Genomic DNA, 15,526 nt, shown 5'->3' on the forward strand with positions numbered 1-15,526 from the left:
CTCTACCCTCCCGACCACGGAGCAGTTTGGGAACAGAGCACAGGAGCTGTATAGCACAAAGTCTAACACCTTCTCTTTGCTAAGGTAAAACGTGGGGTTAGGTCCCATGTAGGGAACAGAAGGTCCTACACCTGGCCTGCACTTAGACACTGAGCCTACTACACACAATCTATCTCAGACTTTCATAATGTTACCACCTCTTTACCCTTGCACTGAGGATTCCTTCTGAGTCGTTGCCTTCACTTACCCTCCCTAAGCATTGGAGGCCACTAGCACGTATGCCACCAGACTGCTGACAAACCTTGTGACAAGAACACGCTCTTAAATACTTCTGCGGTGGGCTTCTTTGGTATTTTACCCCTCACAGGCATATTACATTTAATTACATTATGGTCTGTATTACGAAGTGGTTCAGCTGTATTCACCTCTTGCACCAGACCCTGTGCGGTGTTTAGGGATAAATCTAGACTTGCCTCTACCCTTGTGGAATCCAGAACTAGCTGCTCCAATAAGATGCCATTAACGGGGAATGGATCTAGACTGTTCTCAGTGGTGGCAGATGACAGAACAAGGAGCAATGGTCTCAAGTTGCAGTGGGGGAGGTTTAGGTTGGATATTAGGAAAAACTTTTTCACTAGGAGGGTGGTGAGGCACTGCGATGGGTTCCCTAGGGAGGTGGTGGAATCTCCTTCCTTAGAGGTTTTTAAGGTCAGGCTTGACAAAGCCCTGGCTGGGATGATTTAGTTGGTGTTGGACCTGCTTTGAGCAGGGGGTTGGACTAGATGACCTCCTGAGGTCCCTTCCAACCCTGATATTCTATGATTAGGCAAATGCACTCAGGCTGTAATGTCTCCAAAGATGTACCACCATTTGGAAAGGCTCACATATACTAGCTCAAATTGGGTTCTCCAGAGACCAACAGGCAGAGAAAGGACTTTTGGATAAATGGCCTGAGTTTAAACCGACTCAGGGACTGCTGTCTGACCAAGCAAACATACAGGTCAGTCTGTCCAAGGAGGGACCCAATCCTTTCTAGGAAGGGTTGGAAGGACTTTAGCTTACTGAGGCCACATAAGACTGATGGGTGACCTCTGGTAAGCTTTTAGCATGTGAATAGGAATTTTTATTAGTTCTTATATGTTTTCTCGGTAATGCTATCACCTTAAGAATAAATGTGCTTGCTTATAAGGAGCTGTGTGGTAACTTGTAAGCATGGGCAACTACAATTATTCATAGCCTCTGAGGAGAAAGCAAATTGTACATGCTGGTCTATCTAGGCAATCTGACTTGCTGCAAATAATACAGTGTAGGCAGGGATCTGTGCAGCCTGTAAAAACCCAGTCAGGAGGGAGAGAGATGCAGGTCTCTGACAAAGAGAAGGGATGGCTGAGGAGCCTAGAGTGGGTGCCCTTGCTGGACCACAGAGGGGGAGACACGGGGTGCAATTGCCCTGAACTGTGAGAGAGGACAGAACCAGCAGTTTGTCTCAGCTATTACAGGAGATACACTGCACACATTTTGGGTATCTTGTATCTTGGTGAAACTCACTTCAAGCAGAGGACCAGCACAGGGCTTATGAAGAACTTACAGCCTGCTTATATACAAAAATTAATAGAAGGCAATGAGGAAAGAAGGATGAACAGGAGGGGTGACAATCTCTAATGTCCCAATATCCCCCAGAGGTAGATGGGAGTTTCCTCTAATGCCATAAGCCTACTGAACAATCAGAAGTTCATAAGGCAGCAGCAGAGTGTGAGTGGAAAAGAGGGAGTAAAGAGAAGAAGCATTGGCGGCGGGTAATGGTGGCCGGGGGAGGCTGACTCCCCAAATCTCAGCTAATGCTTCCCGCCGCAGACCCAGGGCTGGGCCACGGCAGGGCTCAGAGCTTCTCTGGGTGGCCCAGGCTCAGGGCTCCTTTGGACTGCTCCAGGCACTGGCAGGCTGGCCGGGGTACAGGGCGGCATCAGTGGGCCAGCCGGTGAGAGCAAGGGGGGGGAGAATGGAAGAAGCAGGGCAGAGGGCTAGCCTTCCCAAACAGGGGGGTGCACACACCACCCATGGGAGGAAGCACAAGCTATACCAAGCTTATGACTTTTTAATGGGTGCAAGCTAGTTCTAGCTACATAACATGCAAGACACCACTATGATTACCATAAAAAAGAAAAGACAGCTGTCCACATAGAATTCATCAGTATATTAATTTGGAGGGATGCAGAATGAAAAATCCTCCTGTGTTGGTTTTGGATAATGGAAGAAACCCACCTTGTTTTGTAGCAGACACTAAAACTGCTCTTCCTTAGAGGTTAGTTTAATGGCTGCACTTTTATCAGAGCAGATTTCTTACTATGTTATTGCTCAACGTTTTCGTCAAAGTGCAAGCTGGAAAGTTAATAGTGTCAAAGGCCAAAAGTCCTTCTTTTGATAACTTTATATCCAGCTCTGTGTTGAAAATAATCTTTATTGTCTCGAGAAATGAGTTACTGTTCAATGATAAACAAAGGGCCTGATTCTGATCACCCATCGCTGTTGCACCAATGTAACTCCATTAACTTCAATGGAGTTACTTGGGACTAACATCTGAGTAAGGGAGATCAGAATCTGGTCCAGTGAATGCACTCATCCCCTGCCCCTCATAAGAAAAGCGTGGCTAGAAATTGCTAAGAGCAAAAGGAACTAACAATTAAGATGATGATCATTGGCAGAAAAGTGATTATAAAAAAAACAGTTCTGCCGTGCTATTAATTCTCCCTCAGTGATTGCCACAGCACATTTGCTTATATCTAACTTCTGGCACACAGGCAGAACTGGATACTTGAAAATGTAGCTGTGCTCTTTCAGCTGCATATATCATCACCAGTAATAAGGATTCTTTATTATGGCAATTAGCTGGCAATTTTGTTAATGAAGCAGAAGCTGTATCTCCTCTACAGAGCTGACAAGAGCAAACATGTGATTCTGTTGGTAAACTAAACAAGTAAGACTCAAAAGATCAAGGCCAAACACAGCCCTGATGTAAGTGGCCACAACCCCCATTTACTTCAGTGCCACTGAACCAGCTTACACCAGGTCTAGATTTGGGAAGTCAGCAGCTATGTAATAGTTTACATTCAAAACAGCATTGAATGTATTATCCTCGTGACAAAATGGGAACTATTCTTAATGGTTTGCATAAATACTGTGTGTGTCTCTGTTTCCCCTATGTGCTGCATGTTTAACAAGGTGATGGGAGAGGGTGTTCTTTTGTTGCAGAGGATCAGGTGTGACCTTGCCTAGCAGCTGGGACCCCAGACAACAGCCTGGAGATTGGACACCCTAGCAACTGGTGACTGAGAGGCCCACCCCATCTTGGAAGTCAGCCAGTTCTGGCCAGTGGGAGGACAAAGGGCTGAGGAGAGTGGACCCCAGTGACCTGATTTCAGTCAGTGGGGGAACACAGGATGGAAGGAAGAGCCCAGGTAACCTGTTTGCCTGGGACCACAGACAAAGGATGGAGAAGGGGCTGTTGGGGAAGGCAACATAGGATGATCAGCTTGAAGGACTGGGGACATAGAGCAGCCTGAGCCCATTGGAACTGAGATAGAGCCAGCTGGACTATGCTGAGACATGCCAGGCTTGAAGGCCCTGAGAACTTCCAGTGCTGGGTTCAGATATTCAATAAGCCCCTCTGACTTACGCTGGCTGAGAGTCACTGCAGTCTAGAAATCGGGGTTGCATTGTGCCCTCTGGATGTGGAGGCCCCAGGGGTCCAGAGAGCGAGTGGACTTCCTGAGGAGGCCCACAGTGAGAGACAGGGATGCTGAAGGCTCAGAGAGGTGCAGTTCTGGAAGGTGGTGGAGCCCAGAGCTTAACCGCAAGAGTCAGTGTGACCCATAAGAAAGGCTGTCACACTCATGGGGGTTCCTCCCCGGGATCATAGGGAGCCGAGAGAGCATGAGGCCTGTGAGCCCATGGTAATCATAGAATATCAAGGTTGGAAGGGACCTCAGGAGGTCATCTAGTCCAACCCCCTGCTCAAAGCAGGGCCCATCCCCAGACAGATTTTTGTGCCAGATCCCTAAATGGCCTCCTCAAGAACTGAACTCGCAACCCTGGCGTTTAGCAGGCCAATGGTCAAACCACTGAGCTATCCCTCCCCCATAATCTTATACTCCATCCAATTTGGAAACATCTTTTGATGCCTTTGCTGTGATCACCACTACCTATTACAGACCCGGAGCTGCAGTAACAGCCTTACTTAGCAATCTTAGAAAGTTTCACTGCAGTCTTTATTGGGGTTGTGCGATGAGCAGGAGTACAGACCACAGTGGCCTAGCCACAATCCTCCATGGCTGCTGTGAATGCTCTGCAGAAGGGAGAGAGAGAGCCTCTGCATTCCTGCACAGTGTTCCCCAGGAGGAGGAGTAGAGCAACACTGACTTAGTTTCTCATATCAGTAAAACTCTGTTGTTTGCGAAGCCCTTGGGGCGGAATCTTCAAATGAGCCAAGAGTCAGAGGCCAAAACCAAAGCGGAAGGAGCAATCAGTGAATAGCTACATTTCAGTATGGAGATTGTATCTGCGTTTACCTAAATCCCAGCGACAGTAACTGGATTAGGAGCCAAAAGAAACGCATACCCTTTCATCGGAAGTTGTGCATGCGGTGCGGGAAAGAGGGAAGGTGATATCCTCTTCTGTCCCTCCAACAGACTTACACTACACTGAAGCCCTGATATGGAAAGCACAAAGGAGATATTTTGGCAGTCTCCCTTTCTAACAACGACTTCTATTAATATATTTGCCTTAATGATAAAGTCGTTCAGTTTCTGAGGGAACATTACACATGCTGGGCCAAATTCTACTGTGCGTAACTCCAACTGACTTGAGTAAAGTAACTGAAAGCAGAATTTGGCACAGAATGTATGTGCCTCTTCAAGTAGCACAGATACTGTAAAACATTCAGGAAATATTTATTAGGCAAATTTACTTATTAACAAGCACTGAATATCAACAATTTAATCTCATTCCATAATTTCACAATGAAGCATTATTAAGCCTCACGCTGATGCTTGATGCAAAAGGAAAATTGCCCTAAGGGGTCATAGTCAATGTTTGATGTATCCCTGTTTCCTGTCAGCTGCTTTTCTAACCCCATCATAGATCATATTTTCTTTTGGTTTTACTGCAGTTGAAGCAAAATGCCACATTCACACTAAAGTGTGTGTACATCCTTGCTCTAAACCACCTCACCAAGTAATGGAAAAAGAAAGATTTTCTGAAATATGTAAGGCATTTTACAGAACATGAAAAGATACTACCCTACCCTAAAGATCTTACAGTCTAAATTAGATAAACACAGATAAGAAGCCTCTTGCTGGAATAAATCTAGATACAGCAGGAAATGCTTGATCTTCTAGAACAGTGTCTTTCGATCGTTTTGATACTAGGGACCGGCTTGCTGCTTCCCTAAACTGTGTCAGGGAGATCTCAGAAACCAGTACCAGCCACTGAGAAACCCGGCCATAGGGCAGAGGTTCTCAATCTTTTTCTTTCTGAGGCCCCACCAAACATGCTATACAAATTTCACGGTCCACCTGTGCCACAACAACTGTTTTTCTGAATACCCAGTAAATTAAAAGCCAGGGTTAGCAAGAAGGGCAATTCCCCAGGGCCCAGCACCACAGGGGGGCCTGCAAAGCTAAATTGCTCGGGCTTCAGCTTTTAGCCCTGGGCGGCAGGACTTGGGCTTTGGCTTTCTGCCCTGGGCCCCAGCGAGTCTAATGCCAGCCCTGCTCTTGGGTTTATTTTGGTGGACCCCCTGAAACCTGCTTGCACAACCTCGAGGGGCCCCGGATCCCTCTTTGAGAACCGCTGTTCCAGAAATCTATCTAGGTCAGACCTGGTGATCACAGTGATCCCTTCTGGCCTTGGAGTCTATGAACTGTTTGCTTCTCAATTTGAGACTAATCTGTGCCCAAATATGATTTTTCAGATGAGTGTCCCTTTAAGCTAAAGGATTTCCTAGTACAGCTCTTGCTGTGGGCAATGTAATGTGCCACGAATCAAGTACTGTGAACTAAAAAGCAACTGCAATAAGTCTCATGCTTGGGGAGAAGAGAACCTGATTTCCTTTCCACTTAGAAACAACTTTGAATTAAGGATCCTTGTGGCACAACACCCAGAAGGTTGCAACATTCTTATTTCTGTGAAAGCCCTAAGATTTTTCAAGCACCGGAGGGCTTTGTTTCCTCCAGCACAGTAATCTGATGGGGACAGCTTTGAGAATTTGTATGAAAACACAGTTAACCAACCAGAAAATGCAGCAGGCAGAAGTCCAGGAGAAAGATGAGAACTACTTCCTCAGTAGGTATGACACTACTACACTCCTAGGCCTGGTCTACATGGGGGGGGGTGAGGAGGGAGATTGATTTAAGTTACGCAACTACAGCTATGTGAATAATGTAACTGAAGTCAACGTACTTAGATCGACTTACTGTGGTGTCTTCACCACGGTGAGTCGACTGCTGCTGCTCCCTCATCGACTCTGCCTGCGCCTTTCGGCAAGCTGGAGTACAGGAGTCGACGGGAGAGCGCTCAGGGGTCGATTTATCGTGATCCCCACTGGATCGATCGCTGCTTGCCAATCTGGCTGGTAGTGAAGACATACCCTTAGTTTAGTATTATAGCTAAGCATCTTTTCCTTTGTGGTGTATTTTTAGGCTGATAGTGTCAGTGCCACTAGTGACTGAAGTAAAAATATCACCACTGCACAAAGATTATGGTAAGCAGTTACACAGACAGCTGAAAAGCTGCTGCCTGAGGTTACTTACGCCAGTAAAATACTCTGTTTCAGTGATAGGGACCTCTAGACAATATAATAGCTACTTGAGTCCTGATTCTCTTCTCATTTACAGATTTGTAAATCAGGAGTAACTGCACAGAAATCAGTAGTTATACCAATGTACAACTATTGTGAGAGCAAACTCAGGCTCGTGAACTTTTCAGACTTACTGAGAAGTGGCTAAGAGCTTGATCTGAATTAAGGGTGGCGTTCTCTTGCCTCAAGTCATAGAAAGAGCCCATGTGTACAATAGGGACAGTTCAGTATCTAGTAATCCAGGCAAGCTTTCAGGCTATTAGTGAAATTTATATTCTCGGATTAGGTTAAATCACATGTACCACACAAAGTTCTTCTGCAATTAGAATAAACTGACCTCATAAATGGAGATAAGATTCATGGTAGCAGGTGCCACCATGAGGCTAATGAGGATGCATGAGTGAGAGGAAGTTGGTAAAGTGTTCCCCTCCTCCTAGATGCATCCCAGTTTTGCAGAAAATTACACCTCATTCTGGTCCACCTTTGAAGTCAATGGGACTTAAGCACATACTGAAGTGCTTTCCTGTCTAGGGATGGACTTGAGCACATCAAGTGCTCTCCTGAATCAAGGTCTCAGAATCTAGACAGCAAGATAAAGCACTCTGTAAGGAAATATGGCACACTAGCAACATCCTGCCATTTGACCTTACTGGCCAGTTTATCTTTTTAAACTTGGCTTGTTCACTGAGCCTTGAGATTTCCTCCTCTATTCCGATTTTAACTTCTGAAAGGCAGAGTAACAATCTTCATGTTTCCAATCAGCTGACTGTGATAAGTCAGGTAGGAATAATCAAAAAGGAAAACGGAACCATCACCCAGCACTAGTGTTAAAATTACAGAATCTCAGGGCCATATTTTCAGAAGCGCTCAGTGTCCAGCAATTCCGTTTGAGCTCTGAAGGCAGTGCTCAGCCCTTTTGAAAATCTGACCTGAAGATTCTATAATGTTAGCATTAGCACTGGGTGACGATTCCTTTTTCTTTTTGATTACTGGCTGATTTATCACACTCATCAGCTGATGAAGAACAATGGAAGCTGCTGGGTGGTGAGCACTTTTGAAAATCTAGTCACTTCATTTAGATGCCTAAATGAGAACAGGGTTCTTTTGAAAATCTGGCCCTTAGATATTAGAAATGACAAGGTGGGTGAGCTAATATCTTTTATTAGACCAACTTCTGTTGGTGAAAGAGACTAGTTTCGAGCTACACAGAGCTTCTCTTCAGGATGAGCTCACCCATCTTGTATCTCTAATATCCTGGGTCCAACACAGCTACAACACTGCAAAGCACTAGTAGGTCATCCTGTCCATCTCCCAACTGGTGCAGTAACACATTTTGCTTTGTCCAGTCTAGTTTTCAAATCATTTCAAAGATGGGGCTTCCACTTCCTCCTACGGGAAACTATTCCAAAGTAATGGATCTCACTGTCAGAAAGAGTCTCATGATATTTACCATTCCAGTTTCCTTGTATTAGTTTAATGCCAGTTATACCCTCTTTACTATGTGAGATACTTCGTCTCCCAACGTAGTGCTTGCACCTTTCAGATATTTAGAGCGTTATCATGGTTCCCCACGAAACACATCAAGCAAGTCCAGTCAGGCAAAGTGGTCCATGTAAATGTGCTCTCATGCAGTCCAATTGATTTCAGTAGGATTCCACGCAGCCATAAGGGGCTGCCCACATGTATCACTTTGCAGGGTCATAACACATGCTTAGCTCTTTAACTCTTTCATAAATTAGTCCTTCCATCCCTAGAATTCCTGTTGCTCTTCTCTGAACTAAATCCAGTGTGCCTACATCTTTCTAGTAATAGTCAGCCCAGAAGCGAACACAGTAGTTCAGGCATTGTCACACCAGTTAAAGAGGGCACCAAAGTATGTAAACCCTATTTTTATCTAAAAATATTGTAACAAAAATCAAATTTACTTCAAAAATATTAAAAGTGTGGTCACAGAAATACTCACCTAAAGAAACAACAGCCACACTCTCTGGCAAGAAATGTAGTCTGTATTTTATCAGTAAATGCACCAATATGATGCAGATAGCTGTGGGGAAGAAGTAAAACAGTATTAAAATATGCAACTGGTAGGACAGAAAAAGACATTCTTCTAAACGATGTTCCATGAATACAAATTGTGAAACTTTCCTAGTAATTTAAAATAAATCCGAAAGTAATCAGATTACAGACTGTTGTGCAAATATTTCAATGATTCCTAGAAATGGGTTAAAATAATTAAAAGATGAATTAGTCAGAGGGGAAGGGGAATGTACACACACACACACACACATATATATATATATAAACACACATCAAATTATGGACCTGTCAATCCCAAAAGTGTGTCTTTAAATTCTGTTCGATATTTGATAAAGCTAATTGTGACAAAGCAGAAAAATAATTACTAAGGCTATCTTCATTCCCTTACCTCACTGTGCCAAATAATAATTGGGGGGTCTTTTGCTAATTCAGTTTCCAGACTCCACAAGGCTCCTACAAATAGACTGCAACAAAACCTGTTTCTGACTCAAGAACTAAAAAGCTTCTCTGAACTGCTCTTACTAATGGTAAGCTTTAGCAACTCCCTCTAGCTACCACTGAACTGTCTTTGTTCAAGGGGGCAATCTGATGTGCTTCTGATCAAGAGTTGATTGTGGCTTTCAAGCAGGTAGTTTATTTTATATGCTATTCCTTTGGAATATGGCCTCACTGAAAATAATGATTTTCAAGTACCTACAGCATGAGTGAACTTGTCACTTATTGTCCTTTGTCCCACTGAAAAGGACTTTCCCTATATACTGTTCAGAAATGGAAGTCATGCCACTGTGTTCAGAATTCTGCACATTGTTATACTCATATTGGTAGGCACCTCACACACAGCATGCTTTGCATTTAGTACATTTACAAATGACAGGCCCCGTAGACTAGAGAACTGAGCAGAAACTCCTGATATATACAGTAATACTAGCTATACTGCTGACAAGTGTTGGCCCTGGGCAAATCACTTACCTTCTGCATCTCGGTTTTCATATCTATAAAATGGGGATAATATCCACCTCACGAGGGAATCTGGATGATTAATTAATGTTTATATAGCACTTTGTAAATGTAAAGCTCTTACTACTGCCTTATTAATAATACAATTTCTGTTTAGTAGATCCAAATGCCAGCACCTTCCTACTTCTATTCTATTTCTTTGAACAAAAAAGAAATACTGTAGTGCAACTGTAGGCTCAGATAATGGACTCCTACCAGTAGATATTACGAGTGGCAGGTTGGTTCCCATCTAATTCCATAGCTATTTGGTACCTATTCTCTTGGCAATAGTTTGTCCAGTTGGTAACTGACATTATTTAATCTGCTCTGCCTGCACCCTCTTCTATGGGCATGATATGAAGCAATCAAGAGATTGACAAGAAAATGCTTCAAATGTTTTTGTGAAGGGTTTGAGTGTCACACAAGGAAGGCAAGGAAGATTAAGGGCCCATAACACAGGTCAGGGGAGCTTGCAGGCCACATTTATCTACCAGGATGCTGTATAAAATGGAGAGAAGTGTTACAAAGATAGGCCCTTTTGGCCAAACAAGGGCCTGAAGTTAAACTGGGGGTTGTCTTAATAGATAAGCAGACTGCAGAAACCTGGGGCCAGAGACTAAGCAGTGTCACTTCTGGCCTGCTGAATTTAGGCCTTAGATGGGGACCTATCCAGCCCTAAAGTAAAGCAGCTCCTGGGGCTCCTCTAATTTAGGGCAGCTTCCCATAGCTGTCTAGGGGCCACTTTACAATCCAAAATAGTCAAAGCTCAGAGCACTCTGGCCACACCCTCCTTCATTCCCACCACACACTCTATCAGATGCTATGAATGGGGCAGCACAGAGCTCTTATACTGGCTATCCACTGCTCTGGAAACTCTCCTTTGCTGGGGGGAGAGGGAAAAGAGGGAGGAAAGGGAAATTCAGCTGCTTCCAAAATCCATTATGCTGCTGGAGTGGTGTAACGGCAGCCAAGAATTGTGGCCCTACTCTTTAGCTCTAGGAAAAGATGCAGAAACTTTACCATGAATAAGCCTCTTAAATTCCATTTGACACACACACATTCAGAATTTTTCTTTTAAACTTCATGTTTTTTCTGCTCTATTGCATTTTGTTTTGATTTTTCTTTAATACCTACTCAAATATCACTTTGGTATTGGTCACAGGGAGAACATCAGAGGGAAATGTGCCTATATCTAAAGGACTGGGTTTTCTCTTTGTTGCATTTAATAAAAAATACTTCAAAGAGGGTGACACAAGTAGGATTTTATCCAAGTGGACTTATAAAATCTGCTGTTATGACAAACACACACGCTTTCCTGCTCAGTTTGCCAGATTGTGACACAAGCCACATATCAACACTGCAAACAGTGATCTAAAAGATATTGAAGAACCAAGCAAGTAATATTACATACTTCTTCAGAAAGGATCTCTTATTGCAGTTTGTTTATAGGTCCCCCACTTTGCTTGTATTTCATACAGCCGGAGGTAGGACAAAACCCTTAAACATGCTACTGAAATTGTGTTGTTACAGTTTTGACTACCGTATAGTTTACACTAGATCAGGGGCAGGCAAACTTTTTGGCCTCAGGACCGCATCAGGTTTCATAAATTGTATGGAGGGCCGGTTAAGGGAGGAAATCGTGGCCCAGCCCTCACCTCCTATCTGCCACCCCCCCCAGGACTCCTGCCCTATCCAACCCCCGTTCCCTGACAGCCCCTCTGGAACCCCTGCCCCATCCACACACCGCCACTCCCTGTCCCCTGACTGTCCCTGGACCCTCGCCGCCCCATCCAACCCCTCCTCTCATTCCTGATGCATCCCCTGACTGTACCCAGAATCCCTGCCCAGCTGCCCCATCCAATCCCCCCTCCCTCCTGACTGCCCCCCGGGACCCTTGCCCCCATTCAAGCCCGTTTCCACCCCCGACCACCATACACACCCTTGTCCCCTGACCACCACCCCAAACTCCCCTGCCCTCTATCCAACCCCCCCTGCTCCCAGCCCCCTTTCCACACTGCCTCGAGCACCGGTGGCTGGCAGTGCTACAGCCACGCCGCCGGGCTAGAGAGCGGGGTCACGTCGCTGCCACCGCCACCACGCAGCACAAACTATCAGGTCAGGCCAGGCTTTGCAGCTGTGCTGCCACAGGAGCTCACAGCCCCGCCGCCGAGTACTGCGCTGGCGACGGAGCGAGCGAGCTGAGGCTGTGGGCGAGTGGGGACAGCAGGGGAGGAGCCAGGGGCTAGTCTCCCAGGCTAGGTGCTTGGGGGCCAAATAAGACTTTCCCGTGGGCCAGATGTGGCCTATGGGCAGTTTGCCCACCCCTGCACTAGACAGATATCAATTAACACTGTATCAAAAAGTTGTATAATGTAAACAGACTTACTGATGGCCCAGATTTTCAGAAAAATTGAGTGTGCAACTGTATGTGCAAAGTATCTGTGCAATTATCACAAATTAGTGTTCAAGTTGGGTAAGTGTACATACCTATGGATCATTGTGGTAATTTTCACTATAGTTACCTAATTTATGTATAATTATGGTAACTGTGCTTGCAAATTCTATACAGGTTCTTACACTGCACTTTTCACCATAGCTGAGCACCTTCCAGCAGTGCTTTAAGCGACGTGACTAATGTCTCTCATTTGTTCTCTCATCCTCTCAAGGGAAAAACTGTGCATAGTGCAGTATTTTGTTTTGGTAGGACGGACGGACGGACACACACACACACACACACAGCTATGTGTTTATATCAAAGACAAGGTCAAAGAAACATGCCTTGCACTTGGAGCAGAAGGTGGTGAGGTCTGTGAGGGTTCTTAGTTCTTTTAGGAGTTTATTCCACAGTCACTCAGTTCCACAAGCTTACCTTTTTGAACATGTAATTGCATATCCAACTTTTCCAAAAATCTGGGTCTATATGACAAACTTTCGTGGTTAGGGGTTTGCAGGAGAAATACAGCACCATACTAAAAAAGTATCCCCACGACTCATGCATCTTACAAATGTTTCAGACATAACACAAACTCAACAGTGAACAATAAGAGATTTTTCAGTTCAGCATTCACCTAATACAAGGAGACTAAAGAATATAGTCATGCCACTAGATTGCTCCTCTTGCTGAGCTTGGACTCCAGTCTGCACTGGAAGGATAGGTTTGGCAGGCGTAGGAACCACCAGTTTAGTAGTAATGGACAGCGTGGTGTGGAGGGTGACATTGAGGACTTCATGGGTAGCATTTGAGAACCTGTCAGGGCAATACAGAACATGATTAGACTTAGCAAAAGCTGGACATTGTGGGGGACGTTGGTCAGGGGGAAGCACAAAACTACTGAAAGATTAAAAACAAAACTTATCACCAACAAGTTATCTTGGCAACAGAATTAATGATAATCATGTGCAGCTGCCTTAAAGAAGTGGTCCCTAATAATGAGACCATGTGCAAGTACTAGGATTTCAGGCTCATGGAATAATTTATTGCTGAATTCTTTCACTCATGTGTGCAAAGAATACTTTGTATTGGAGCTGAGATTTAGCACACAGATGAATGGAAGGTGTGCAGAGCGGACAGGGGCTTATTTTGTATAGTTTGTCCAGTGGAACACATCTACTGTAATACAAATAAGACATCTCTACGGACAGGGCCGGGTCCAGACCCCAGCGCGCCAAGTGTGTGCTTGGGTCGGCATGCCGCCAGGGGCGCTCTGCCGATCGCCGGGAGGGCAGCAGGCAGCTCCAGTGGATCTGGAGCCGCAGGACCAGCGGACCCTCCGCAGGCACGTCTGCAGGAGGTCCATCGGAGCCGCGGGACGGGCGACCGCCAGAGCACCCCCCGCGGCGTGCTGCCGTGCTTGGGGCAGCGAAATTGCTAGAGCCGCCCCTGTCTACGGAGATGCCATGGTATTGCATTTGCATGCTACTGTACCTGGCAAAGTGGCAATATTTTGATGGACCCTCCCCCATACACTAAATACTGCATCAAGACATTTGATGACTATTCTTTGCGTTGTTACTATGTTAAAACTGGGATGTGCCTATGATTCCCTTAATGGCACTTAAGCCTTCCCACCTTTAAAGATAAACCCCTCTGCTACACCCCAGTGCACCAGTACTGCCTGGTCACCATTTGCCTGTACATGTCCTATCAACGGGGCTTGCATCCTGCCAAACCTCAACGGTAAGACAAACACACTTGCCGGGGCGGGCTGGCTCACTCACAACCCAAGGGAAGGGGCAGGCCCCATCCCGCTCAGATGAGCCTCGCAGAGTTGCCTCTTGGTTAATTTGCGCATCAGTGCATGTGTGCTGGGGAGGGGCTCGTTATGCCTGTACAAATGTGGCAGCGGGACCAGGGGGCACGGGGGGCTCGCAGTGCAGACCCATTTCACGGGGGAGAGGGCCGGGTGGCCCCGTTTCACCAGGGGCCCAGTAGCGATGTCAGGGCCCATGGGGGGGCCACATGGAGCTAGGGGGGTGGCTACCACTGCCCCTCCCCCACAGCGAGAGCCCCCGGCCTGGGGCTGGGCCTGTAATGAGGGGCTCGGCCTCCCGCCCCCGTATTCCCGCCCCGTCCAGGGGGTGGCCCCGCTGGGGAGAGGACCTGGTCCCCCCGCCCTGCAAACTCTCCCCTCGTCCCGCAGCGCCCTACAGAGAATCAACTCACTCCACTTCCGCCATCGTGCCGCTCGCCCCGGCCCGGCCCCGCCCCTTCTTCCTGAGTCCTCCACAGGGCCGGGAGCGGCTGCGCAGGGCGCCTCCTGCTTCCGGGTTCTGCCGGCGGCGGCGGCGCTCCAGGCAACTCTATGGTGAGAGAAAGGGCGGGGCGAGGGAACACGCGTGGGCGGGGAGGGCGAGGTTTAACGGGGACGGAAAAGGGACGGGAACAGCTCACGTGACGGGGGGGGGCCGGGGCGGTGTCACGTGACTAGCGGGAACTGGCCGTCCCGTCATATGGGACCCACCGCCCTTCCCCCGGGAGCGCCTTGCGGGGAGCAACGTAGCGAGCAGCCGCAGCGTCATGCCCCTGTGCTGTGTCCTCGCGCGGTCGCCATGGCATCGTGCTGTGTCCTCGCGCGGTCGCCATGGCATCGTGCTGTGTCCTCGCGCGGTCGCCATGGCATCGTGCTGTGTCCTCGCGCGGTCGCCATGGCATCGTGCTGTGTCATCGCGTCGCTGCTGTCAACAGCCCCCAAATCGTAAATGCCCCCCCCCGGGAATCCCGAGCTTGCATAACAGCCCCTGCGGTTACTCTCCTCACCGCCGTCCCGGGCGTGACACGGTGGTGCAGCCACGCCACCACGGGTTCAAGCGATGCTCCACAGCCGCCAACTGGGGGGGGGGGCGGACCTAACTCTTCTGAATGGGAGTCGAGCTCGTGGTGTACTCACGTGGCTGCAGCCAGGAGCTGGGGCTGTAAGAAAACCCTCAATAGCTTCAGCCTCACCCTACAATTGCAAGTGCTGGCAAGCAACGCTGCGTCAGCTGATGGTGTGATTGTGCAGCTGTGCCAGCGCGCTGTGTCCTCACGCCGCGTCTACGTGTAGGGCTGCCTAAAGAAACATCTCTGCATTGGCAGGTCGCCTTATGCTGTGATGCTATTCAATGATACCGAAACTCTGTGTGCCTGGAAGCGTGGCCAAG

The 15,526-nt window shown here is 47.1% G+C and overlaps 1 protein-coding gene across 2 annotated transcripts in view; it reads right to left on the reverse strand.

Moving 5' to 3' along the window:
- SLC9A8 (solute carrier family 9 member A8) overlaps positions 1–15,415 on the reverse strand; it is a 54,521-nt gene extending 39,106 nt beyond the window's left edge. Inside the window, exons 1-4 of one of the 2 annotated variants that reach the window (XM_044985133.1) lie at positions 15,274–15,415; positions 14,550–14,686; positions 12,955–13,133; positions 8,817–8,897 (exon numbers count right to left, since the gene is read on the reverse strand). In XM_044985133.1, the coding sequence (XP_044841068.1) occupies positions 8,817–8,897; positions 12,955–13,133; positions 14,550–14,563 (274 nt within the window). In that variant the 5' untranslated portion in view covers positions 14,564–14,686; positions 15,274–15,415. Of the gene's footprint in view, positions 1–8,816; positions 8,898–12,954; positions 13,134–14,549 lie in introns of both variants that reach the window. The other variant, XM_044985132.1, reaches the window with a different exon arrangement.
- Between the last annotated feature and the right edge of the window lie 111 nt (positions 15,416–15,526).

This window comes from Mauremys mutica, chromosome 13 (genome assembly GCF_020497125.1).
Source record: "Mauremys mutica isolate MM-2020 ecotype Southern chromosome 13, ASM2049712v1, whole genome shotgun sequence".
Lineage (NCBI taxonomy): Eukaryota > Metazoa > Chordata > Testudines > Geoemydidae > Mauremys > Mauremys mutica.